Here is a 26,906-nt window from a genome sequence, read left to right as displayed (position 1 = left end):
TTATGCAGCCATGTATAACTAACACAGAAGCCTTTTATCAGGTTGAGAAAGTTATTTTAATTCCTAGTTTGCTTTGATGTGTTTTTATGTTAGTTTTTTAAAATCATGAAGGAATATTTGTCAAATTCTTTTCTTTGTGGTGGCACATGCCTGCAGTCCCAGCAACGTGCAAGGCTGATGCAGGAGGATCACAAGCTTCAGTAACTTAGTGAAACCTGTCTCAAAAAATAAAAAGGACTATATAGCCTAGGATAAAGCCACTCTGGGTCCCTAGGTTCCATCCCAGTACCAAAACAACAACAACAACAACAACAACTTAATCTATATATCATATTATTTTTCTTATTAAGTTTGTTGCTACAGTAAATTACACTGATATTTAAAATGTGGAGCCAGGCATGGTGGTACACAGCTGCAATCCCAGTGGTTCAGGAGGCTGAGGCAGGAAACACTTTTGAAATCATTTTAGGAGATCAGCATTACCCTGATACCAAGAATAGACAAAAAAACTATAGCTCAGTATCTCTCAGAAACATGAATGTGAACATTCTCAATAAAATACTCCAATTCCATTCAACAGTATGTTAGAATGATAGAACATGATAAATAAGTTGGGTTTATCCCAACAATAAGAGGCTGGGTCCATATATATATATATATATTTTCTTTTTTTGGCACTGGGGATTGAACCCACGGGTGCTTTACCATTGAGCTACCTCCCCTGTCCTTTTTATTTTTTATTTTGAGACAGGGTCTTTGGCTAAGTTGCTGAGGCTAGTCTTGAATTGTCTTAACCTTGCTTCTGTCTTAACCTCCTGAGTCTCTGGGATTATAGGCATGAGCCACTGTGCCCCAAGTTATTTTCCTTTGAAGTACCACTCCAAAGGCATCACAGAAATCTTGATATGTTGTATTTTTATTTTTATTCTGTTCAAAATATTTTCTAATTTCCCTTGTGACTTTCTGCTTGACCCATGGGTTATTTTGAAATGTGTTGTTTAAATTCCAGCTATTTGGGGATTTTCCAGATATCTCTCGGTTATTGAGTCCCAGTTTAATTCCAATGTTTTCAGAGAACTTATTTTGTAGGATTTAAATTCTTTGAAATGTGTTGAAGTTGGTTTTATGGCCCAGGATGTGGTCTACGTTGGTAAATGTTTCTTTCTGACAATTAAATGTTTTGAAATGAAATGAGAAAATCAGTGTGAATTTCTCCAGAGCTACCTTGTCTGAAGTTCAAACCAGGTTAAATAAAGTTAGTTTGGAAAATTAACTTTATGGACTCCACAAGGTTCAGTACCCAAGGAACCTGGGACAGTGCCAAGCCCAGCAGTAGGAAGAGCAGGGAGCAGGGTGTGCCAGCTGTTTATGCCCAAGCAGGCAGTGAACCAGAAAGGTGGTGTGACTTGCAGCTGTGAGCTGTTTTGTTCCGGGGAGCTGGAGCAGAATATCAGAGAACAACTTTGAAAGGGAGACAAACAGTTGATGTCACCATTTAGCAAGAGACACCATTTAGAGACAAGACATGGCCTCTAGACTGTCAAATCGACAATCCTTTCAGTTGGCAGGGCTGTAATTGGTTTTGATATCAAAGAAGTTCAACTCCCGGGAAGTATAACTCTTGGGAAGCTGAGAAATGGTCTGGTATGTGGGTTTTTTTCCTCAAGCAAGTGCAAAGAACAGTGAAACTATATTATTTTCCACTTACAGCAGAACTGTGTAATTAGAATACTTTGGCATCCCTAGAGTAGCACAAACAGTACTGTGGTATTTTAATTATTTAAGGAAATAATAAACATTCAGCTGAGTAACACATGGTAACAGACGGAGCCTAGAATTCGGAGTCAGAAGACAGGATTTACTTCTACCCTTACTGGTGTTTGATCCTATGCATGAGAATCAATGTCACCAATACAATAACTACAACAACTGGTTCAGGAGTGCCAATCTGGAGGCAGCCACTGTGCTAAGCATATTTTACACCTGAGCCTCACCATAACCCTAGGGGATAGACATTTGATAAGCAATATCCTCCTGAGGTTTCAGATGAGAAAACTGAGTTACAGGGGACAAGTAAGTTGTAAGGACACACAGCTAGTGGCTTGTGAGGGAGATCTGGAATGCAGACTGTATGCAGAACAGTTTGACTCCAGAAACTGGAGTTACCTAATGTCTAAAGGTGACTGTTGGGATTTTTTCAGGACATTGCAAGTTGACTCAAAGTACTTATGATGTATACAACCTTAACATCCCCTTCTTTTTTAAGTCTGCCTGGAAGAGGACTCTTGTCATTATGCTTCCTTCTCATGGTAGTTTAGCAACTTGGTCTATGTGCAGCTCCAAACTCAGGAGAATAATTGTCCTCAGGTTAGGCAGAATACTGGCACCTTGGCCACAACTTATCCAGGGATAACGCTCAATTATGTTTTCCTATAAGGAAAACCCGAGTCATGAACATTGTAAAATGATACTATATAGCAGCTTGAGGAAATATTTGAATTTATTTTTCCTGCTTTAAGTGGATTTGGAAAGGACATTATTTGCAGGGTACATACAGATAATAGTTAGGGGCACTTATGTTTCAGGCTCTATATCTACATTCTCTCTAATATTTATAACAATCCTACAGGGATTTATTAGCAGGTAGCAATTCTTAACTGCTGCATTTTATAACAGAAGAGCTGAAGTTCTGAGAGGTTGCTATCAGGGTCCCCCTCCATCAGGGGCCAAAGACAGGTTTCAAAACCAGCCCCACCCATATCCCAAACCCATACTCTGGCAGAAGAGAATAACTAAGAACACCTTGAGAAAGGTCTGTCCTCACGTGTTAAGGAGAACTGGAGGTAAGCAGACTGGCTGCTCCAATCCCCGTAGGGAGCAACCTAAAGAGAAGCTACATGCCAGCCCAGGTCTTCCCATGAGTCACTGCTGGAACATTATAAATCCAGGGATGGAATAGCTTTCTGCCTTATCTAGAGATAGTAAAGACTAGCAAATCAATGTAAATAGTGAGAAATCAATTTAGATGAAAAAAGGCCTATTATGCCTGACTTTATATGGGGGTCTAGTCAACAAATAAAATGTTTAAACCCTTAATGAACATGACCTTAATTCTTTTTTTGTGTGTTTTTTCCCCTTTACTTACTTATTGTACTTTACACACAGTAGCCAGTCTCTTTAAAGCACTTATTTTTGTTGTTGTTTTGTTTTTGCAGTCTTGGGGACTGAGCCCAGAGGCGCCCTACCACTGACCTATAATCTTCAAACCTACTTTTTATCTTGAGGCAGGGTCTCACTAAATTTATTTGCCCAGGCTGGCTTCAAATTTAGGATCCTCCTACCTCAGCCTCCTGACTAGCTGGGATTATAGCTTCTTAGTGTATTTTCTATTTTCTTGCCTAGACTGATATATTTGATTCAATATTTTTAGAAAATGTATTCACACCTCTTTCTTCATTCTTAGAAAATTGGCAGATACATTTGCAATTTACCTGTACTTTGGAGATACTCCAAAGAACAAATTTTCTTAAAGTGATACCCATGGCTGAGTTATTTCATTACTGATTTACAACATCCATAATGTTTATTATATTATAGTTTGATACAACAAACATTTACTAAACATATAGTTCCTAATAGTATGTGTCAGGAATTCTTAGGGCCCGTGCTTTAAAGAAATGTGTTGTTGCTCCTTATTCTAATGAAGGAAAAAAACTCACTTAGATAATCATAACTTTAATAAAGGATACACAAGAACTTGTGGGATCTGGAGATTTCTGAGCTGGATTTTAAGGAACTTAAGTGGACATTGTTATCCATTGTGGGTTTCAGAAACCACACACTGAGGAATAATTATATACTTAACTGCTTGACACAGAGAGTCAGTGCTTTTTATAGAGCATTTACAAATCAAGGATACCCTGGCAGGTGTTCAGTGACCCTCATAGGGCTCTGGATTCTCTTCTGCCACAAGAATCATCATCACAAGATAATCATAGGGAAGCAGCTAATCCAGGAAGACTCAGATTTGAGAAACATGACCAGGATGAAGTCATATAACCCAAATTAAATGTCACATTTAGATGTGCTAAATTTCATACTTACCGAAATTACTGAGGAAAGAATGTGTGGCTCACTATTATAAAGATTTAAATGAACCATTTTGCTCACCTGTGGTGAGTGGTTTTGTTTCTCAAAGTTTCACCATGTTGTGGTTTGTAACTGTAGAGTGTGAGAAATATTCTGGTGATCTATTTTCAGAATATAGAATTTATCATTAAGTGTAAAATTGGGATGTAAGAAAGGCAGCCAGAGGGGAATACAGCAAATGGAAAGTTACACAATAGCACCACAGCCTATGGATTTCGTTAAATAACCAATTAACCATTCTGAGCTCCTCAACCTATATCTAATCATAACTATAGCTCTTCCTTTTGCCCACTCCCATTTTAAAATTATCCAATTGCATGGACTGTAACCCCAAGCTCCTCCTATCAGGGTAAGGGGCAGTGCTGTATTAGGGTTAACAACTGGTAGACTGCCTGCCCAAGTGTGCTTGCTTGCCAGACCCTTCTGCAGAAGTAAATTTTGCTTGCTGAGCTACTTCTGGGTATGCTTTTGATTCATCATGAACCCCTGGTATTTCTAACAGTGGGACATCTATCTGCTGGTTTTACCAGCTCAGCATCCATTTCTCCTTCTATTAAGAGTTCAACATCTATTTCTTCTGCTTTGGACATCCGTCTTGGTGGGACTGTCCTTCAAGATACCTCACCTTCCCTGGCCAAGGAATAACCAAAACTATGTCAAGCAGATTCTCCTTCCCAGGAATCTGAATCTTGCACAAAAGCATAGTGAAGAAGTCTTTTGGAGTGGATTCTTCCTGAGGTCCCAAAGGGGCCATCTTGCTGTCTGGATCTACTCTCAGCCAGTTCTTTAGCTTTTTCTTTAAGGGGACTGTCTGGATTCAAGCAGACAGACCTGGGGTTGAACTCAACTTTTCCAGTTAACCAAATGTGTGTTGTAGCTATGATGTGCACTTATCAGTTTTCTCTTTGAGAGAGAACATGCTGCAAATATATTGCTTAATCTTGAGAATGTTCCTCAGCATCAGCCCGGCTCTGCCTTGGCTGCTCCCAGCTGATGACTTCAGTTCATCACTGCAGTCCCCTAATAGGCCATCTTTGCTCTCAAGCTCACCACTGACTGACCACAAGGTTCTCATAGTTGCACTGGAGTCTATCAAATTCTTCCTCCTCATTTCACATGTCAAATCTTTGCTGAGTCTCCCTACTTTACTTCTGCTCCCCATCCCTTTTATTCTTCAACAAGGTGTTTTCCCAAAATTAATCACATGCACTTTTGAGTCCATCTTGATATGTGCTTCTGGGGAACCCAATCACCAAAGTGACAACCACTAGCCTCTACAGGAAACAGGAACCCCACTATTGTCATTATAGGATTAATGTGAAAGTTAAATATTTCCCCTAGTACAGATCTAGATACAGGGTCTTTTAAATAAGCATATTTATTGAAGTACATATAGAAAAATGCATAAATCATGTATACAGCTTCTATCACAAAATGAGAAGGAATGGAACAATTCAAGCACCTTGAAACATCCCTTTATGTTCTTTTTAATCATGATTCCCTCATTTGCTCTTGAAGATAAATGTCACCCTGATTTCTAACACCATAGTTTTTGAACTTCATATAAATGAAATCATACAGCATACTTTTAATGCTAGACCTTTACACAGAACATACATTTTGGGGAACTGAAAACCATGTCATTCTGAATATTTCAAACTTTTTGATTGTTCTGCTGCCTTTTGAGTTGTGACTACCATCACAGGTTATCTATCCTTTCTAGCATTGATGAATGCTTGAGTTGTACTTAATTTTTGGCAAGTCTGAATAATGCTCTATATACAGTCTTGTATACAATATTTGGTGAACACGTCTTTTGGGTATAGAGATCTGTGACTGTAATTTTTGGGTCTCGAGGTGTGTTCAGCTTTAGTTTTTAAAATGATATCAACTTATACTTGTACCGCAGTGTCCTAGAGTTCAGTTGCTCCATATCCTTAACACTACATATTGTCCTTTTTCATCTTAGCCATTTTGGATTGAGTCGCACAGTAGTTTCATTTCATAATGGCATTGCTTTAATTTGCATTTCCATATTCAACTTCTTTAGTTGAATAACTTTTCAAGTGTTTATTGAAATGTGCTCTTCCTTGATTTAAACATCTTCGCTCAGGTATATTTTACATACCATTAAATTCAGTCATATTAAGTCTATGAATCTTTTTTTTTTTTTTAGTGAATTTACAATTGTACCACTTTCATCACAATTTAACTTTTGAATGCTTCCATTATCTCAAAAAGAAATTTCAGGCCTATTCAGGTCACTCCCCATTTTTAACCCCTGCTCTGTACAACCATTAATCTACTTTCTGTCTCTATATAGATGCACCTTTTCTGGACATTTCATATAAATGGAGTCATTACAACACGTGCTGGTTTCTTTCACCTAATTTTGAGTTTCATGCACATTATAGTATATACATTGTTCCTTTTTACTGCTGAATAGTATTCTGAAATATGGGTGTGCCACATTTACCAGCAGGTGGATATTTGGGCTGCTCCACTTTTGCCTTTTACAAATAACACTGCTATGGATATCTGCATCCGAGTCTTTGTGTGGTCATGTTTTTTCTTGGGCTGACTGGTAAATAAGAAATTGTCACTGTTTTCCTAAGTGGATACGCCATGTCACATTCCTGCTAGCAATATACAAGCACCCATGTGTCCAATCTCACCATACTTGTTGTCTTCTTCATTTTAGTCATTTTGCTGGGTAACACTAATTTGCAGCATTGTTTTGTTTGCAGTGGTATTGTTTTAATTTGCATTTCTCTGGCAACCAATTAAGCTGAACACACCTTCACATCATTGAGTACCTCAACATTATCTTTTGTGGAATTATGTTCAGAATCTCTTGTACACTTTTTTTTTTTTCAAATTGGGTTTTTGTCTACTGATTTGTATAAGTTCGTTACATCTGTTGGGCAGATCTTTTGTGAATATATACAATATAAATCTCTTCCATTCTGTGGCTTTTCATTTTTGTAAAGTTGTCTTGGATGAACTTAAAAAAAATCAGCTTTTTTTTTTTTTAAACAGCTAAAGCTTAATGTTCTGTTTAAGAAAATCTATGTGCACTGAGTTCATGAAGTTACTATTTTCTTTTCAAAATGCTAGTTTTATAAATGAGATTACAGTCCATCTGCTATGTTTTTGTATAATGCAAGATTCACCCTATTTTCCAGTTTCCAATATAACTTATTGAACAGGCCATCTTTTCCTTCATTTTACTGCAGCCCATCTTAGTCATATATGAGGTGACCAAGCATTGCTCTGATTCTGAACTTTTTTTTTTTTAAATTTTTAATATTTATTTATTTTTTTTAGTTCTCGGCGGACACAACATCTTTGTTTGTATGTGGTGCTGAGGATCGAACCCAGGCCGCACGCATTCCAGGCGAGCGAGCTACCGCTTGAGCCACATCCCCAGTCCCTGATTCTGAACTTTTGATTGTTTTTTATTTATGTCCTTGTGCCAATATCATAGTATCAAACCACCATGGCAGCTAATAATTCTTGGAATCTGGTAGCCTGAAACTCCCAGGGTTGTTTTTCTTCTTCAAGATTGCCTTGTTTCTGGCTCTTTGTATGTATACAAGTTTAGAATTAACTTTCCAAGTCCCACAAACTATTTGCTTAGGTCACATGAAACCTACTGACCTCTATATAATACTGAATTTTCTAATACATTAACTTGGCATAATCTGATATTTATTTCAGCCTACTTTAAATTTTCTTCCATTATTTTTGCATTTTCCACAGAAAGACCTCGTATTTTTTATTTCATTCTATTGTTTCTATTATGTATTTATGTTTTTTTTTTTAAAGAGAGAGTGAGAGACAGAGAGAATTTTTTAATCTTTATTTTTTAGTTTTCGGCGGGCACAACATCTTTGTTTGTATGTGGTGCTGAGAATCGAACCTGGGCCGCACGCATGCCAGGCGAGCGCGCTACTACTTGAGCCACATCCCCAGCCCATGTATTTATGTTTTAAGTTAAAATTTTAACATTAAAAATCAAATGTATACATGCACATAAACAAATAGTCCTGTCAAAGTGTACACTCTTCTCAATCTCTTCCTTCTCAAAAACTTTCCTTCTTTTAGCAGATTATCTTCATGTCACTAAGTTTCTTCTTGATTTTTTAAAAGTAATTTCTTCTTGTCTAGCTGAAATTTTGTTTTTCTTTGCCCAACATCTCCTCCACACCATCCCGAGTCCCTGGTAACCACCATTCTCTCTACTGAGTTCAACTCCACAGTTCAAGTCTACTGAGTTAGACTTCACACAGAAGTGAGATCACGTGGTATTTGTTTTCCTGTGTCTGGCTTATTTTGTTTAGTGTAATGTTCTTCAGGTTTAGTCATGTTGTAAATGACAATTTCCTTCCTTTTTAAAGGCTGAATAATATTGCAACATGTATATTACCATTTTAAAAAAATCTACTTATCTGTTGATGAACACCGAGGTTGATTCCACATATTCGGGCTAATGTAAATTGTGCAGCGAACATGGATGGGAGTGCAGATATCTCTTTGACATACTAATTTTATTTCATCTGGACATATACCTTTATAATAGAATTGCTGAATCATACCATTTTAAATTCTTTCAGAAACTTTCATACTATTTTCTATAATGGTTGTACTAACTTATATTGCTACCAACAGTGTGTAAGGGTTTCCTTTTCTGTAAATCCTCACCATAACTTATTTTTGTCTTTTTGATAAAAAGCATCAGGTATGAGGTGATTATCTCACTGTGGTTTTAATTTGTATTTCAATGATTAGTGATGATGTTGAACATTTTTCATATATACTCCTCAATTTATGATAGGGTTATGGCCTGACAAGCCCATTGTATGTTAGAAATATTCTAAGTTGAAAATGCATTTAATGGGGGCTGGGGATGTGGCTCAAGTGGTAGCGCGCTCACCTGGCATGCGTGCGGCCCGGGTTTGATCCTCAGAACCACATACAAACAAAGATGTTGTGTCCGCCAAGTACTAAAAAATAAATATTAAAATTCTCTCTCTCTCCCTCTCTCTTAAAAAAAAAAAAAAAAGAAAATGCATTTAATGTACCCAATTTATTGAATATCATAGCTTAGACCACCCTAACTTAAATATGTCCAGAATGCTTACATTAGCCTACAATTTGGTAAAACCATATAACACAAAGCCTATTTTATAATAATGTGTTAAATAGTTCATTCAATTTATTGAATACTGTACTGAAAATGACAGAATGGTGGTATGAATGCATTTTTACATCACTGTAAGGTCAAAAATTTGTAAGTTGAATCATAATAAACTGTACAGGATTACCTGTACCTGTTGGGTATTTATATACCTTCTTTGAGAAATGTTCACTCAGGTCCTTTGCCTTGAATTGTGCCATTTTGATTGTCTTTGTTGTTGTTACTGAGTTTCTTGTATATTTTTTATATTAACCTTTTATCAGATATATAGTTTGCAAGTATTTGTCTCGTTACTCTTATTTGTTTCATTTTGCAGAGAATTTTTAGTTTGAAATAATCCCTTAATTTTAAAAGTATTATCTACTGATTTCCCATTGTGGAAAATGAGGATCCTGATAACTTTTCTACTTCATTTGCACAACACCATGTCCTCTTCCAATATAATTATGTTGCCATTTGATTAGATTGACATTCACTGTTAACATTATGCCATTTAACCAGCAATCATAGTTTAGTCTTTCTTTTCTGCACATTTTGCTTTCCTGGAGTTAAGAATTGCCAATTATTGAATTTAAATCTTAAATAAAAATTTGCTTCAAATAAAAATCATCACTGACTAAATCCTGGGGTCTTGCACAAATATTCACCTGCATCTGATTTCAGCCAGAGAGGCAGTAGACAGTCCATGGGAGCTCAAACTCACACTCAGCTTTTGGCCTCAGCACTGTCTCTGACATTTAAGGAGCTTACATGGCCCATGTGCAAACTGCCCCTGTTCAAGGAGGTAATGGCCTTGACATTATAGGTCAGTGAGGAGTAAGTCTGTAGATAAATGCCTGAGCCACTTTTCTTTCAGGAGATAATTCTGGGAGCTATCATATAGCTTCTTAGAGGACATGGTAGAATCAAGTTCCCACTGTTTACACAGTAGTGAAGAATGCACACCCTTACATCAACTTTTCTCCCTCTTCCATTAAAGTATCACAAGTACCAGGGGCTGGGGTTGTGGCTCAGTGGTAGAACACTTGCCTGGTATGTGTGAGGCACTGGGTTTAATTCTTGGCACCACATATAAATAAATGAATAAAATAAAGGTCCATCAACAACAACAAAAAACAAAAGAAGTATCATAGTCCCCACTCATATTTTCTGGAATCTCTAAAATAAACTATCTTATCCATGTTCTTGTCTCAGGCTTTGTTTTAGGAGGAACTTCTCACTCTGCTGGTTGTCTAACTTAAGATACTAAGAACCCTCAGGTATTTTATTAATCTTTCTGAAAAAGTATCTCCAGAGCTTTCTGATATGCTTCAATATAGTCTCCTTGGAAATCCATCACTATCATTTGGGAATTTCCTTCATCTCAATTCTCTATTGAATCCTGTTTTCTGCAATTTACATCTTCATATTGCTTGGTTTATGCCCTTGTTTTTATGAAGTACAAACTCTAGTAGCCTCCTGAGAAAGTGTATATCTTTTGAGAACTCATATTACTAAAACTGTCATCATTTTTTTCCTTATTTACAAGAAGACACAGAATTTTTTAGAAGTTTAAAGGCATTGCTTCTGTTGAAATTTGAAGCTAACATGATTCTTATTCCTTGGTAGGTGACCTGCCCATTTTCTCTGGAAATGTAAGGAGCTCTTCTCTTGACCAGGTGAAATTTCATCACAACGTATTTGTATTTTTCATTCACTGTGCTCTTTCATTCTAGAATCTGATGTTCTTTAGTACTGGAAAATTTTCTTAAAATATGCTACTGATTTCTTCTGTTTATTCTTTCTTTTTGGAACTCTGAGAGACTGGAAATTGGATTTCCTGGGCTGCTAACTTACTTAAATCTTATTTTTCAGCATTTCTTTCTGTGGAGTATACTAGGGATTGAATCCAGAGATGCTTTACCACTGAGCCCCTGGGTTCAGCCCCAGCCTTTTTTTTTTTTTTTTTAAATTTTATTTGGAGACAGGGACTTGCTGAGTTGCTTAGGGCTTTGCTAAGTTGCTGAGGCTGGCTTTGAATGTATTATCCTCCTGCCTCAGCCTCCAGAGCCACTGGAATTACAGGTGTGCAGTGCCGTGCCTGGCCAGGATTTCTCATTTATTATTTTTTATTTTCTGAGAAAATTTCCTCAACTTTATATTCTAAAGCTTCTAATTGAATTATTCATATTGTTTTCCAAGAGATCTTTTTGTTTTCTGAAGAATTCTGCCCTGGATTGATGGTTGCAACATCTTTCTGAAGATATTTTGTCTTTTGACATTTCTCCCATCCTGAGTCTCCCGGTGGTTGTTTCTCTCTTTCATAGAGAAGCTTTCCTCAGATTTCTTTTAATTCTTGGTTGGTCATTCATTTTTTTTTTTCAGAGTAGAAATTATAAGTTTATTAAAGGACAGCAGAAAAGACTTCTCCCGGAGGAAGAAGGGGACCCAAGAGGTGGAATCCCTGGTCATTCATTTTTAATAGCACAGACTGACTACAAGTTCTGGAGGCATGGTGGGCACACCAACCATGATATTCACTGTGTTGTTACCTCACTGAGCAGTTTATCAAGGATGTCTCTGATGCCAGGATCTTATTCAGGCCTTTTCACTTGCACTGGTCAGATTCACCAAAAATATTCTTCCACAAATACGAGGTTGGCTGCCAGAATTCAGTGAGAAAAAGAGGATGCTGGATCTTTGTATCCATTCATGTCAATTTTTTAGAGAATGGTCCCCCTGTCATCCACTGTATCCAGTATCCATCAGTCTAGAAGACCCAATAAACATATCCCAAATACATAGCTATTCTTACTGATATCATAGCATATGTGCATTTTTAAAGAACAAATACTTTATATTTCACTTGTAAAACATTTTATTGTTTACATATAGCCTAGTGAAATGAACAGAGTCAGAAGACTCATAGTCTGGCTCAACAATTAACTTGTATGAACTTGATAAAGTTGCTTAACCTTGCTAAATCTTATTTCCTCACTTGAAAAACAGTAATGATACTATTTATTTTACAGAACAGCTGAAGATTGAATGAGATAGTTATATTGTTTTCCTCTCAAGTAACTGGTCAGAATAATTCTACCGTTCACTACTACTTAATCCTTGTTCATCATCTCAATGCTAATTATTCTTAATAAATGCATTAAGACAACAGGTATCAATGTAATACTTTAATTTTGAATACTAACATTACCAAAGAAAAACTAAATTATAGCCCTATTCTTTATTTTTAAATACTGTTTTTTATAATAGTTATTCATACTATCCCATCAGAAATCCAATTTCATTAATTTTTTTTCTTAAACCTACTCAAAAAGTAAACAAATTACTTTTTTTACATATGTGACAACCCCAAGATTACATGTGTAATTGCTTTACAGCTCTCCTTCTGGAATAGTATAAGTAAAATATATAACATGGGTAGTTAAATACTTTTCTCCCCCTACATTAGGGATGATAATATGTATGAAGATTAATTTCTTATGATTTATCCCTAATGAAAAAAAAAGTCACAGGTATATTATACTGTTTGTCAAGAATACATACATATAGTAGCCACACCTGACATACACACCCTTCTAAGAATATTTCAACCATCATCATTATTTTCTTCATGACCCCTTATATAAGTATTTGTTGTTGAGAACACAAAACTCCCTTTTAAGGCAATTCTGCATGAAATTGTATTAAGAAATACTTTTGTTAAATGACATTGCATATGTGTTGAACCCCCAAACACATTGCCTTTAGCCCTTAAAGTACTACTCTAAAAGGTAAACAAAATTTTTTTACATTATAAAAAAAATTTAAGCTGCTCTGCAACCTTTTTTTTGCTAAAAGTTAGATACATTACACCAACCACTCCAGCAAGAGATTAATAAATAAGGATTAAATATTCTATTTTACAAAAACATACAGAATGGCCAATGTATAAGTGAAAGGTTTGTTTGATAATTTCTTTATCAAAGTATGTTCATTAATAAAGAATAAAACATGGTATAAAATGATAAAATGGTCACTAAATTGAAGATAATCACGTGAGTTATCTAAAAATACCATGGCACCCTTGTTACAAACATTATTATTATTATTTTTTAAAAAAAGACTGTGTTTCCTGGAACTAGAGGACTATTTGTCTCATAGCTTTTATTAAGCAAACTTGATGTAACCACCACATAGTGGCAAGAGATAGACTAGCTGTTTCCAGCTACAGAAAATATTGAATTCTACCCTAACGTACAGAATATTTGCGATATAACCCATAACAGGTAAAGTAAATCATAGTGCAGTCTGTATTGAATTTCCTTAAAATATTTTTGCTTTCAATGGAGTATGTTCATTTCCCTGTCATTTGAGATCAGTTTTTGGTGCTTAGTAACTATTTTCATGTCCAGCCAAGATGTAGAGATTGCTGTGTGCCGTAGGATTTTCTGTTGGCCTACTTTCCAAAACGACAACCCTGGAATTAAACCAAAACAAAAGGCTTGTTTAAAAGTAAAAACAGGTTGCATGCTTCAAATACTAACCTCAAACCAGGAAAGAATGTCAATGTTCATGTTCTTATAAAATTACATAGAGATCACTGATGCATAATTCATATTTACATGTTATAGCTAAAAAACATACTGAAAAGAACTGATGAGTATAAAATATCAAAATATTTTGATATTTGATCATTGTCTTATTTCAACTAAAAACAAATTTAAAAACACCAACAATAGGAATAACAATGCTTTAGGAATTTATATTAACAATGCTTTAGGACAAAAGAAGGTAGAAGAGCTGAGAAAATAAAACGGGATCCTAGGAGAACTTCATACAAACTGTTCTTCAAGGTATTTGAAAATAAATAGTTTTAAACTAAGTATGAAATGAGACATCCCGCCCCACCCTCATGTCCAAAAGCAGGGAAAGAGTCAATCAATCACCAAGAGGAAGAAAAATAAACCAATCAACTGTGGATTGAGAATAATATAAGAAAATAATAGCTGGACATGGATGGTGCATGCTTGTAATCCCAGTGGCTCTGCAGGCTAAGGTAGGAGGATTATGAGTTCAAAGTCAGCCTTAGCAAATTAGTAAGGCCCTAAGCAATTTCACAAGACACTGTCTCTATTTTTAAAAAGGAGGGGGGGGGCAGGGACAGATGTGGCTTAGTGGTAGAGAGTTTGCCTAGTATGCAGAAAGCCCTGGGTTCAATTCCCAGTACCACAAAAAAGGATGGGCTGCGGTGCTGGGGATGTGGCTCAGTGGTTAAGCACCCTCCGGACCCAGAAAAAAAAAATTTACATAGGTTCTCCCCCACGCAGCACAGACACAGATATCTATATTTAAATAATAAAATAAATTTTTAACTACTATTAAAATTAGAGGACAAAATAAACACTTTGGGATGTTAAAATCAAGGAGATGCCCAAATAAGTACATAATATGACAAGTAGGGCAGTGATCTATAAACAGTAGAGTTTTAGAGACAATAAGACCAAGAGGGTAACAGGGTAAAAACTCTGGGTAGAGGACTCGGAGCAAAACACATTACTGAGAGGAATGGTTTAACTTCTGTCAAGCAGAATTCTTTCACGCTAGATCTCATTAAAGCGTTATTTCCACATATAGTGGATGACCCACAACTCATTTGTCAGCCTTTCCTGCAAGAAGTAAAGAGCCTCCCATTCTAGTTCTAGAGCCATTTACTAGGTGGTTCTCAAACTCATTCCCACGCTGCCCCCCATTTTTGCTGGCCTACTCCTAGGTTGCTGTGCTGTGTGCTTCTGCTAAGGCAGGCCTCATCATTTTTCAAAAGGTCCTTTCTCTCTTTACAAAGCTCTACCAATCTTTTATAGCATAACTTTATCCCTTCACCCCGAGCTTCCTCAAGCATCTAATATTTAAGCAATGACAGTGTGAATCTGAAGACCAGAGGTCTTCCAACCATTCCAAAGACCTAATGCATAATACCATAGCCAACTGTGCTGAAGTAACAACTTTTGGTAGCAAAATTGAAAGAAATGAATATTTTATTTGATACAGAGGATGATAATATTCTTTGGAGAACAAAAGCTACCATTTTTTTTTTTTTGCCAATTCTCATATTATTTTTTTAATAAGATAACACAGTTTGGGTAGGCTGGGGTTGTGGCTCAGAGGTAGAGTGCTCGCCTAGCATGGGTGAGGCACTGGGTTCAATCCTCAGCACCACAAAAAATTATTTTATTAAAGATTTTGTGTCACCTATAATTAAAAAATATTTTAAAAAAAGATAATACAGTTTGGGGATTTTTATTTGGTTTACAAAAAGACTACATAATCCTTTGCAATTTAAATTTTTTTTATTTTTTTTTTAAAGAGAGAGTGAGAGAGGAGAGAGAGAGAGAGAGAGAGAGAGAGAGAGAGAGAGAATTTTTTTTTTTTTTTTTTTTTAGTTCTTGGCAGACACAACATCTTTGTTGGTATGTGGTGCTGAGGATCGAACCTGGGCCGCACGCATGCGAGGCAAGCGCGCTACCGCTTGAGCCACATCCCCAGCCCCCTTTGCAATTTAAATTGACCCCCAAAACTGAGTTGAACATTTTCTGATATAAAAGCAAATATCAGGAGGTACATATTTATAATAGTTGATAGTAGACAATATACTAGGAGAAATTATAAAAATGAAGGGTTCTGAAATACCTGTCATGATTCTAGAGACATAAACACCTATATTTACACATTTTGTCTTGGTTGAATATAACTCTGGAATCATGATCTTCACACTGAAATAAGATTGCTAAATTGAATTACTAAATATTATTCACTCTCAATAAATTATGGAAAAATTTCTTTCAATTGAAGAGCCCTCTAAGAATTTTGACTGAAACACAATTCAGACTGACAGTATAATTGAGAGTATAATCTTTCCACTCTTTGGTAAATTAATATAAACAATTACCTGTCTGATCCTAATAAGCGGAAAACTCTGGTTTCATCTGAAATCTCCTGGGTAACCTAGAAAGAAAACACCTATCAGTTACAACCTGGGTCCCCATATTGCTTAAATAATAATTTAAAACTCATTCAGATAGAGCAATTATTAAACAGAATGAATAATTTTTGAAAGGCTCAATTCCTCAAATGAAAAAAGTTTCAGGAAGTTTCTTTTTTGACTATTAGTAGAAATGAATCAACATTTATGGAATGTCAGGCATTTTCCTTAGAACTCTGTGTGATATGCACTATAATTCTCATATTATTGAAGAAGAACCCTAAGACTCGGAGAGGTTGAGTAACTTGCTCAAGGTCACATAACCAGTAGAAGATTTGCCCTTTCTTTTATTTCTGAGATGGAGATGTCTGCATGGGCATCCTGTGGCCCACCTGATTTGAGCATAGTTTGGTGGATGCTTTCAAGCACCAGTGTCTCACATTGGTGTATACCACAGGGTTCTTCTCTCCTTTCTCCAATGCTGCAGAAGGTGCTTGGCTATGCATCAGTATTATCTCTAAGTATGGAAAGTTTTGGGGCAACCCTTAACCAGGAAGGAACAGCAGTTGGTGCATAAATGCTCCAACCTCCCCACTTCTAAGTAAGTCAGTTCTGAGGTACATTCTATAGTATTCATTAGTGGTCCTTCCAGGATTAAGGCCTGGTTGTCCATGATGGGAACTAGGTTGTTAATATGCTTTTGTTGACTTTTTACACTTACGCATTTTACATTCCTCATTCGACTTTTTATACTTATGCATTTTACATTCCTCATTCCATCAGCAGTTTTCTGGACTCTATTCCAAAATAAATTACCTCCACTTGAGACTCTTATCTTAGCTCTGCATTTAGAGGAATCTAAATTAAGACAGTATGAATGTAAAGTTAAGTATAAAGACAGTCTGTTAACAAGGCATGCACAATCTAGATGGGAAGGCAGAATTAATAAATGTGAGTCAGAAACAAGTTTGATGCTATACTAGATGGAGATGATTTCCAAGGTATTAAATATTCTAATCATTGTGGACTATAATGGATGAATATCAATACTATTTTGTGAAAGAAGACTTCAGCTAGATCCATGTTAAAGGGTGAGAATACAAACAGAAAGAAAGAAATGTATTAAAAATAGGTAACTAGGGGGATGGAGGTGTAATTAAATTGTAGAGCACTTGGTTATTAGCAGGTGGAAGGCCTTGGGTTTGATGCCCAGAAACACACACACACACACACACACACACACATAGAGAAAACAGAATTTTGAATTTGATATGGTGAGAAACAGGTTCTCTTTTGTGATTTCTAATCATAAGAATGACATAATGAAAATAGCATTTAAGAATAATTAACCTTATGACAATAAGTGAGACTGTAGATTTCATCAAGTGCAGGGACCAGGTGACATTTAGTGACATGGGTCAATAACAGCTGATATATTCAGACAGTTGACTTTTGTCATTTTTCTCGTGGAAGCATTCTAATTCTGCCTATATGTAAGAGGCAGAACTATTTATTTACTTATGAATAAGAATATGAATAAAACTGAATCAAACAGAAGACTCTGAGCTTTCAGGTAAATCCACAAATTTGTGAGGCCATGGTGTAGACAGGCACAAATGGGAAGAGTCTTCTATAGCAGGATTCATCTTTCAAGGTAAGATCCCAAATCCTACCTCCTGTATGAAATATCTCCTGATTATCTCAGCTAGAAGTGACATTTGGAAACCCTTCAAATCCAGGCTCTGCCATTTAACTAGCTGAGTAAATTTGAATAAGTTACTTTACCATTAGGTACTTGTAAAAATGGGAATATAAATAGTATCTATCCATTGGATTATTCTGAGTCTTCTATGAATTAATATTTGTAATGTGCCTGGAATATCATAGGTGTTATTCATTATTTACAATAATAGTGTCTTCAATGTAGTTGGTACTTCATACTAAATGAGTAAGATCTTAAGATTTTCCTCTGTCCTTTGATCCAATTCATATTCTTTATACTTTTAAATATAATATTTAAAAAGGAGCTATATATTTATAGATTATGGGAAGTATAATTACAGATTAGATGAATAAAATTACATAAACATATTTTGCAATTCATAGGGGCCTCTGAGAATTTTAAAATACAAAAATTAACATATTTGAAGACAGATTACAAATTTTTGCTCCACCAGTTCATAGCATTAAGGCATTAAACTCTGTTATGTAGGTTCAGAAAGAAAACACATAAAATGAACATTTCAACATTTAAAATCTTTAGTTGGAGTTGGCAGAGGTAAACTGAGAAAATGTACCTCATCTGACTTGAAGCTTTTACCCTGCATCCCATGTTTCCAGAAAGCCAGCACACTGTCTTGAAGGCATACTAAAAGAGATAAGGGAGAAATGAAATTAAAATAAAGCACACAGCATTTCACCATATACTCCCCTTAACTGTTTTTAATAAATGATAATGTAAGGCTATTCAAATGCTTAGGGCAAAATTCCACTGTCTAGACCATTATTTCTCAACATTTTTGTGGCTAAGACATGTCTAAACTCAAATAATTTATTGGAGGAAGGTTATATTAGTTTTCAACAATATACGTAATAGGCATTCCTTTAAACATGGGCTAACTTCTGATAAGCTTCTATAGGCATATTAATTTCTCTTTCATATATTGTATCTTTGAATAAAGTGAATAATAAAAACAAAGAATGGGCTTTGGATAAAAATGGTTATCCAAATAGTCATTAAGCATCTTTTCTATTCACATTTTCTCTATTACAAAATAAATTTTTAAAAATAAACCTTTGTGGGTTAGGGTTGTGGCTCAGTGGCAGAGAGCTTGCCTAGTATGTGTGAGGCAATGGGTTCGATTCTCAGCACCACATATTAATAAATAAAATAAAGGTCCATCTACAACTAAAAATATATTTTAAAAATAAATCTGTCCTATAGTTCAAAATTTAATCACATTAAATATTTATGATCTAAGTTGATTCTTCTATAAAATTCTTAGTATTTAATCAAGTATTATAATGTAGGTATTAGAGATAATTAAGTAGAATTAGAAAAACATAAATATAAATAAAGATGATGAGGAAAGTGACTGAAAATTACTTGTATTGGTTATTAGACTACTAAGTACAAACTACATATGAAAAAACTGAGATACCAGTATGTCTTAATTAAAATAAAAAGGAGCTAAGGATCTATTTGTTAGATTCTCTCTTAAAAATGTTAAATTTTAGAAACTGGTATTTAATACCCAGTACATAAAGGAGTAAGAGAAGAAATAATTTTCTAAAATTCCTTCTGTTCTAGCATCTATTTAGCCAATAATTTATCTGGATTCAAGAAAGTTTAGGTTTTCTGCTTCAAAAATTTAAATTTCCCAATCACAGGTAAAATATTTTCTGTCAGATGTTAATAGAGGCATAAACATATTTTGTTTTCTTTTGGTGCCGGGGAGTGAACACAGGGCTTTCTCTGCTCAGTCACTGACTATAATATCAGTCCCTTATATTGTGACAGAGCTAAACTCTGTATATTGTGACATACCAAACTCCAGTTTAGTATGAAAATCTCATATTAAGGGAATTTAAAAACAAACAAGTAAGCAAGCAAGCAAGCAAACAAACAAAATCTGGTAAGTAGCCAAAAACATATTTTAAAAAGTACATGCTTATAATTATAAAATGCATAAATTTTGTATGGCCTAAATAAAAAATGACAACTTTAATACTTTCTGTGATTTACAGCAGAATCCTATCATCAATTACTCAAAATGTAGTCATAATATTTTTCTCACAAGTTCTACCACTCCTAAGGTAAATACTTAACTGCTGTAAAAATCAAGGAGAATGCAAGTAATGATAAATTATAATGATTTTTAAAAATCATAAAACCAATGAATAAGTCATGTAACATGGCGCACACCTATAATCCCAGCAATTTGGGAGGCTGATGTAGGAGGATTGCAAGTTTGAAGCCAGCCTCAGCAACTTAGCTAGACTCTCAGCAACTTAGTAATAAAATAAAAAAAAATAAAATAAAATAAAAAGAACTGGAAATGTAGCTCAGTGGGAGGGTACCTCTGAGTTCAATATCCAGTACCAAACAAGAACAACAAAGTATACGAAACAAACAAAAAATGACAAAAAATAATATGACAAAAAACAAATGACAAATAATAATACAGTAAAAGCACTCTTGGACAAGGAAGCAAATTAAAATGTGGGAAACTTGCTATTTATATATAAACAGACCTAAAAGCAATAGCCATCTACATACTCCAACCATGGCATATCTAACACTGCTATCTATCATATTACATAAATAAAACTTCTTGCTTTGGAGATAATTGGGAGAAGTATAATTCACTTGGTGCAGCAATGGGAATAATGAACAAAAAAATTAAAAATAGTTTCAAGTTTTAAATATTCAGGATACAACAATATGGTCTAGACCTTTACTGTACAATAAGACACCTTTATGGTACAATAAGACAGCTACTGGTCATATGAAGCTACTTACATTAAAATTTAATTTTAGAAGTTTAAAGTAATATAGCACTAGCCAAGTTTCATGTACTTACTAGCAACATGTATTTTCATCATCACAGAAATTTCTACAAGACAGTGGCACTTAGACAACTCTAAGTACAGAATAAACAGAAACAAAACAAAAACCCAATTATTCCAAACACAATAATAAAAAAGGGAAACTTACCTACAGATTCAATGCGAAAATCAAAACTTAGCTCAGAGGCTAGTTTCTTACTTGATTTTAGTTTTCCTTGTAGATTTACAATTTTTACATATTCTTAAAAAAATAAAAAAGTCAATTAGAAATGTAAATTTCCTAAAATAAATGTAATAATACATGGATTTTATCTGGGTATCAAATAATATTCTTATCAATGCCAATAATTTATCTGGATTCAAGTATGCCCTGTGAAATATGTTTTAAAAGATATAACAGTGTGTGTATCCTTTGGTAGATGGCAATTCTGCTACTATAATTTCTTTTTTTTACGCTAGTATATGCCAAACACTGACATTCTCACCATTTTTTTTGGAGGGGAGGGGGGTGTACCGGTGATTGAACTCAGGGGCACTCAATCACTGAGCCACATCCCCAGCCCTATTTTGTATTTTATTTAGAGGCAGGGTCTCACTGAGTTGCTTAGCACTTTGCTTTTGCTGAGGCTGGCTTTGAACTCAGGATCTTCCTGTCTCAGCCTCCCAAGTCATATTCTCACTTTTTAAAAGTGTTTTCTTCTTTAAAAGTTGCTACTTTGGTATCAAAATATTTAGCAATGGAGTTTCCCCTTTTAAATTACATAACATATGGTAAGAAAGACAAGCAGTAATTTATAACTTTACTGTATGAGTCCTGTTCTACCAACATAGACAGGGCAAGAAACAGTACTCTGAAGGTAGTAAACTAATTCTCTTTCCTTTTTTAGCTATTTGTTTTTTAATTTCATTGTCTTAGCTCTGACTCAGAAGATAATCTTTTCTCTGTACTACTTTTTCATCTGTCTACTATCATGATTAGAAATTATAGGCCTACCTCTACTGCTTTCTATCCAATCTGACTTATAAATGATATAGCTGACAATAAATTTTTCAAGTCTTCCTCTACCACTTTAATAAACAGAAAGCTCAAGAAAGTTACTTTCTAGTTACCTTAGTTCATTGGAAATCAAGGCCTAGTTAGTCAATTTAAAAAAAAAAATTGTGAAAATATGTCACCAAAACGAACACCAAGCAAAATTTATCTTCCTTTGATGACTCACAAAGTTATTTATAAATTTAACACTAAAGGTTCAGAAACACTAAATTCTGGTTATTTCATTATTTAGCTAATACCAAACTTTCTATTTGATTGGATAAAAAAGTATTGATCAAATATACTTACAAGTAAATGAATAACACTCAAATTTTATCAGTATTCAGAGAATCAAGTTCCTAACAAAGGGATGACGGAGAATGAAACACTATAGATTTTAGTTGACTTTTCTATGATATTTAGATGATCTTTATGGTTCTAGAAAGTAAGTCCACTAGGGAATCCTTCGGAGCACAGGGATTATAACAGGAAAACAGGAAAAATCAGTTACAGAATAATCTGTAAAATAACTTTGACTACCTATAGGTAAGTCTACCCATTAAAAACAAATTGAAATGGACCAACTGTAGAAAACACTGCCAAATTTCAAATATAATTCTAATAGTGGGATTCCACCTTGTAGGATTCACTGCGTGAAAATAAGGTGGGTTTTTAAGAATTAATGTTTCATTTGCAAAATCAAAATAATACTTGCAGCTAAAGTTTTTTCTATCTTTACTGTATAATACAACATATTTCTATCAATAACACTGCTCCCTGCATCAAAGAATCACAGTTAGCAAGTGAAGATGTCAAATGGAGTCTTGGCTCCAAGACTTTATAGTACTGTATGACTTTATAGTACTGTAACCTTCTATTTTGCATTAAGAGTCATGAGATAGAATAGTTGATACAGAATTTTATCCCAAGTATGGCAAACAGTTCTAGTCTAATTTCTCCATGCAGGTCCAATATAAAATAAAATAAAATAAAATGACAGGATAGCACTGATAAACTTATAAAAATTTTGAATTACATTTTCATAGAATCATTTCCAATAAAAGACCTGTTTTATCAAGTAGCATATGCAAGATAAACTTTAAAATAGTACTTACTGTCTAAACACACTAGTACAGTGTCTCTTTCCAACTGTGTCACATGGATGGAATCTAACTGTTGACTGCCTAAGGGAGAGAAGAAGTTACAGTTATATAATAGGCTTTAACAAACAAGAGATCAGGAAATAAACACAAGTCTGAATTTTGCTATGATTTAATTTAATCTTTGAAATTCAACACATAAATTACATTTTTGTCATGTTATCTTTCAAAAACAGTTTAGGCAACAAAACATAAGACCTAACATGGATAACTGAACTGAGAAAAAACTCAGTATTACTTTAAAAAAAATTTTTTTTTAGTTGTAGATAAACACAATACCTTTATTTTATTTATTTATTTTTATGTTGTGCTGAGGATTGAACCCAGTGTCTCATGCATGCTGGGCAAGTGCTCAATCACTGAGCTACAACCCCAGCCCCTCAGTATTACTTTTTTTTTTTCCAATATTTTTAGTTGATGGACACGTACCTTTATTTATTTATTTATTTTTATGTGGTGCTGAGGATCGAACCCAGTGCCTCACATGTGCAAAGCAAGTGCTCTACCACTGAGCCATAACCCAGGCCCAGTATTACTTTTAATTAATATCTCGGCTGGTTCTAGAAAGATAAGTCATAAAAATAAAATGAAGTAAGGAGTTAATATGGGGAGGAAAGTAAAATGCATGACATACATGGACTCTGTGCTTTACAGAGCCAAAGGAAAATAGAAACAAGATCAGTAGGGAAATTGAGCATCCTTGAAATAAAATTAAGCCAGTGACTCAAAAGAACACAAGGATTAATTACTATGATCAGAGAGAAATTTTCCTGGTATTGGAATGTTAATAGGTAAGTGGGATTCCTTTAAAAAGAGGACACTGAGTAGCTATAATAAACAATATCATCAATAATATGTGAGCAGAATACAACTCTTTCTTCACTTTGCTGATACTCAAGGGCTGTGTGTCTTTTAAAATTTGCTAATATATGTTGCAAAATATTTTTGGTAAACTATTTTAAGCACTCAACTGCTTGAATGGTCTAGCTGAATCTAAGGAAAGATTTTAGGGCTGGGGATGTGGTTAAATGGTAGAACATTTGCCTGGCATGTGTGAGGCCCTGAGTTCCCATTCCCAACACTACCAAAAAAAAAAAAAATTAGTCATTCTTAATTATACCTCTCTGGATAGGCTAAGAATCTTCTCCTTTGAAAACTGCACAAACATAAACACAAAGTTTTACATATTTTGGCATGTTTATGGACCTTTCAAAGGTGACACATTCTGAAGAATCCAGAACTACACAATTGATAAACTGTTTCTCAGACAACACACCCAAAATCATTTTACTCAGTTAATCTATGTTCATGCAATCATTCTACAAATATTTACTGAGTACTGACCATATATATGCTAAGCATCATCCTTGGAGATAAGGATACTGAAATAACAATTACAATAATGAAACTAAGACTGGAAGGGTCTTGGAGTAAGATTTTTCCAAGAGGATTTCATTTTAATGTTACAACTATGCCAGTTGAAGGCACTGTTAGCATCTTGATTTAACAATGAACAAAGCTGGGAGTTGGATCAACAATCACCTGTGAGGGCTGGGGTAGAGCACTTGCCTAGCATGCATGAGGCACTGGGTTCGATTCTCAGTACCACATATAAATAAATAAATAAAATAAAGGTTCACCAACATGTTAAAAAATATTTAACAATCAAACAAAAAACCCCAATCACCTGTGAAAATACAGAAGCCTATGAAGGACAAAGTGCTGGATCACAAAGGCTGCCTCATCTCTGCTTGAAGGTGTTCTGAATGATATCTGTGGGCAGAATCCTAGCCTTCCTAAGATCTTGGACAATGTAAAAAGTGGGTAGAATAGGACACTTCAGGCATTTAAAAGACAAACAGCAAAACCTTCAAAAGAGTCCTGAACTCAAACCCCCAAATTTAAAATAGAACTCAATGAATTCGTCTAACCGTGGGTGATAGAATCTCCTAATATATCACACAGGAGAAAGTGAATGTAAATATACACTAGATAATTGTATGAAATGATCTACTCCACAAAATCAGCACAAAAGAAAAGTTGGGGCTAAAAATGATCTTAGTTTTTTTTTTACAGTTTTTGTTGGTTATTATTTATTCATTTATTTTTCTGATTATGTGATTTTTTAAATGAGTTGATTGAAAGTCCCATTTTGGGGCAGTAACTACATAATAGGGAGATATTTCTTTTTAGGCTGCTTATTTCTCATGATAATAAAGCAATGTCGTCGTTTTTATACCTTTCTGTTAGCTATAGCAGGAGGTCACGCATTCCACTCAACTCAAACCATTAAACTAAAAAAGAAAGGTGGGATGTGGGTGCAGAGGGAGGATACAGAATGCATTCTTATTTCATTGTACTGGAAATTATGATTTGGTCCATAAAGAGAGTTCATAGTACAAGACATACTGTAGCTGGTTTGTACTGGGTTGTTAAACTTTCAGGAATTTTGCAAACCACATGACATCAGGCTGGTAGTTTGAAATTGGCTATTAAGGTAGTGTTTATACATGGAAACAGGCAACCACAACAAATGAATGTACCCAAAGACCCTGCTATTAAACATTTACTAGGACATCACTGGTTTGTACTATTTTTTCTTCTCCTTTTTTTTTTCTTTCTCTTTTTTTTTTAAATGTGGTATTAGGGATCAAACTATAGGTGTGTGCCACATGTCCAGCTATACATTCCAATTTTAAGTTTGAGAATATTCTTTCTAATCTTTTCTGAACTTTCACTGAGATGTGTCTGATTAACTCCCAAGCTAACCCCCATTCTTAGGAAGTACAATGGATAGTTAAATGGAAAAGTTTGAAGGCTACATTTGAGAAGCTTCTACTGAAGTCTGAAAGGCACATTGAACAAGTGTGGGGAGAAGACAGGATAAAATCGGACAGAGAAAAAAAGGTAACTCTTTGCTTGAGAAACTGATGAAATTTTAAGAGCAGCTTAGAAAATATAATTATTTATTTAGTAGGTCCAAAGATTAATTGGTAACAACTCAAATCTTCAAAGTCAGGAATCACTAAAATTTTCCTTGGTAAAACAGTTTATATAAAATTGCCTGTGGCAGATAGAGACCGTAAACTACATATACACAATTCCTTACTTCCTTGGGAAACTATTTTCTGAATTTTTATTTAAATAGTCTACACTAGCTAACTTAAGTGGTTCTGTTTCTATTACATGTAAAAGCATCACCATTTCAACATAAGGTAAGACACTTACCTGCACCAATTTCGGTAAACCATGAAGATGCAGAATTCAAATTGATTGTCTCAAACTGAACTACTTGATTTGATTCTGTGCCTTTACTAATAGCTACACAGACCATAGGGTATTCCTGTTCTGGTATCACCAGCATCTCAAAAACGTTCAAAGGACTTGGTAAAGGAAAATCAAAGTGCTGAAAAAGATAAAACAATAGAACTATTATTTGAAAACAGTCTCACTTGTCATACTGCTATTGAAAAAAGTCAATGGAAAGGCTTCAATTTTCTTTTCTTTTGGTACTGGGAATTGAACCATTAAGCTACATTTCCAGTTCTTTTTATTTTTCTTTTTAGACAGGGTCTAAGTTGCTGAGGGTCTTGGTACATTGTTGAGCCTGGCCTCAAACTTATGATCCTCCTGCTTTAGCCTCCCAAGTGTCTGGGATTACAGACATGTGCCACCATGCATGCTTTCCAATTTTTTTGATTTATGTAGTTCTATAAAGGCCCACCTCTAAGATGACAATAACAAGGATGAATGTTCTACACAAATGTGTTTCAGAGAATGGACCATGTTAATATTTATGGTTGTGATGGTTCTCTAAGTATATTAAGTAACATAAGT

At 34.9% G+C, this 26,906-nt stretch overlaps 1 protein-coding gene across 1 annotated transcript in view; it reads right to left on the bottom strand.

Moving 5' to 3' along the window:
- Positions 1–11,799: 11,799 nt before the first annotated feature.
- MAP4K5 (mitogen-activated protein kinase kinase kinase kinase 5) overlaps positions 11,800–26,906 on the bottom strand; it is a 111,951-nt gene continuing 96,844 nt past the window's right edge. The window contains exons 26-31 of the mRNA XM_081289989.1: positions 26,298–26,475; positions 23,025–23,093; positions 21,025–21,117; positions 18,605–18,675; positions 16,275–16,330; positions 11,800–13,805 (exon numbers count right to left, since the gene is read on the bottom strand). Coding sequence (XP_081146115.1) covers positions 13,718–13,805; positions 16,275–16,330; positions 18,605–18,675; positions 21,025–21,117; positions 23,025–23,093; positions 26,298–26,475 — 555 coding nt within the window. The 3' untranslated portion in view covers positions 11,800–13,717. The remainder of the gene's footprint in view (positions 13,806–16,274; positions 16,331–18,604; positions 18,676–21,024; positions 21,118–23,024; positions 23,094–26,297; positions 26,476–26,906) is intronic.

This window comes from Spermophilus citellus (genome assembly GCF_964194105.1).
Source record: "Spermophilus citellus genome assembly, chromosome: 4".
NCBI classification, from domain to species: domain Eukaryota; kingdom Metazoa; phylum Chordata; class Mammalia; order Rodentia; family Sciuridae; genus Spermophilus; species Spermophilus citellus.
Note: the sequence above shows the minus strand (reverse complement) of the source record. Positions and strands in the feature narration are given on the sequence as shown.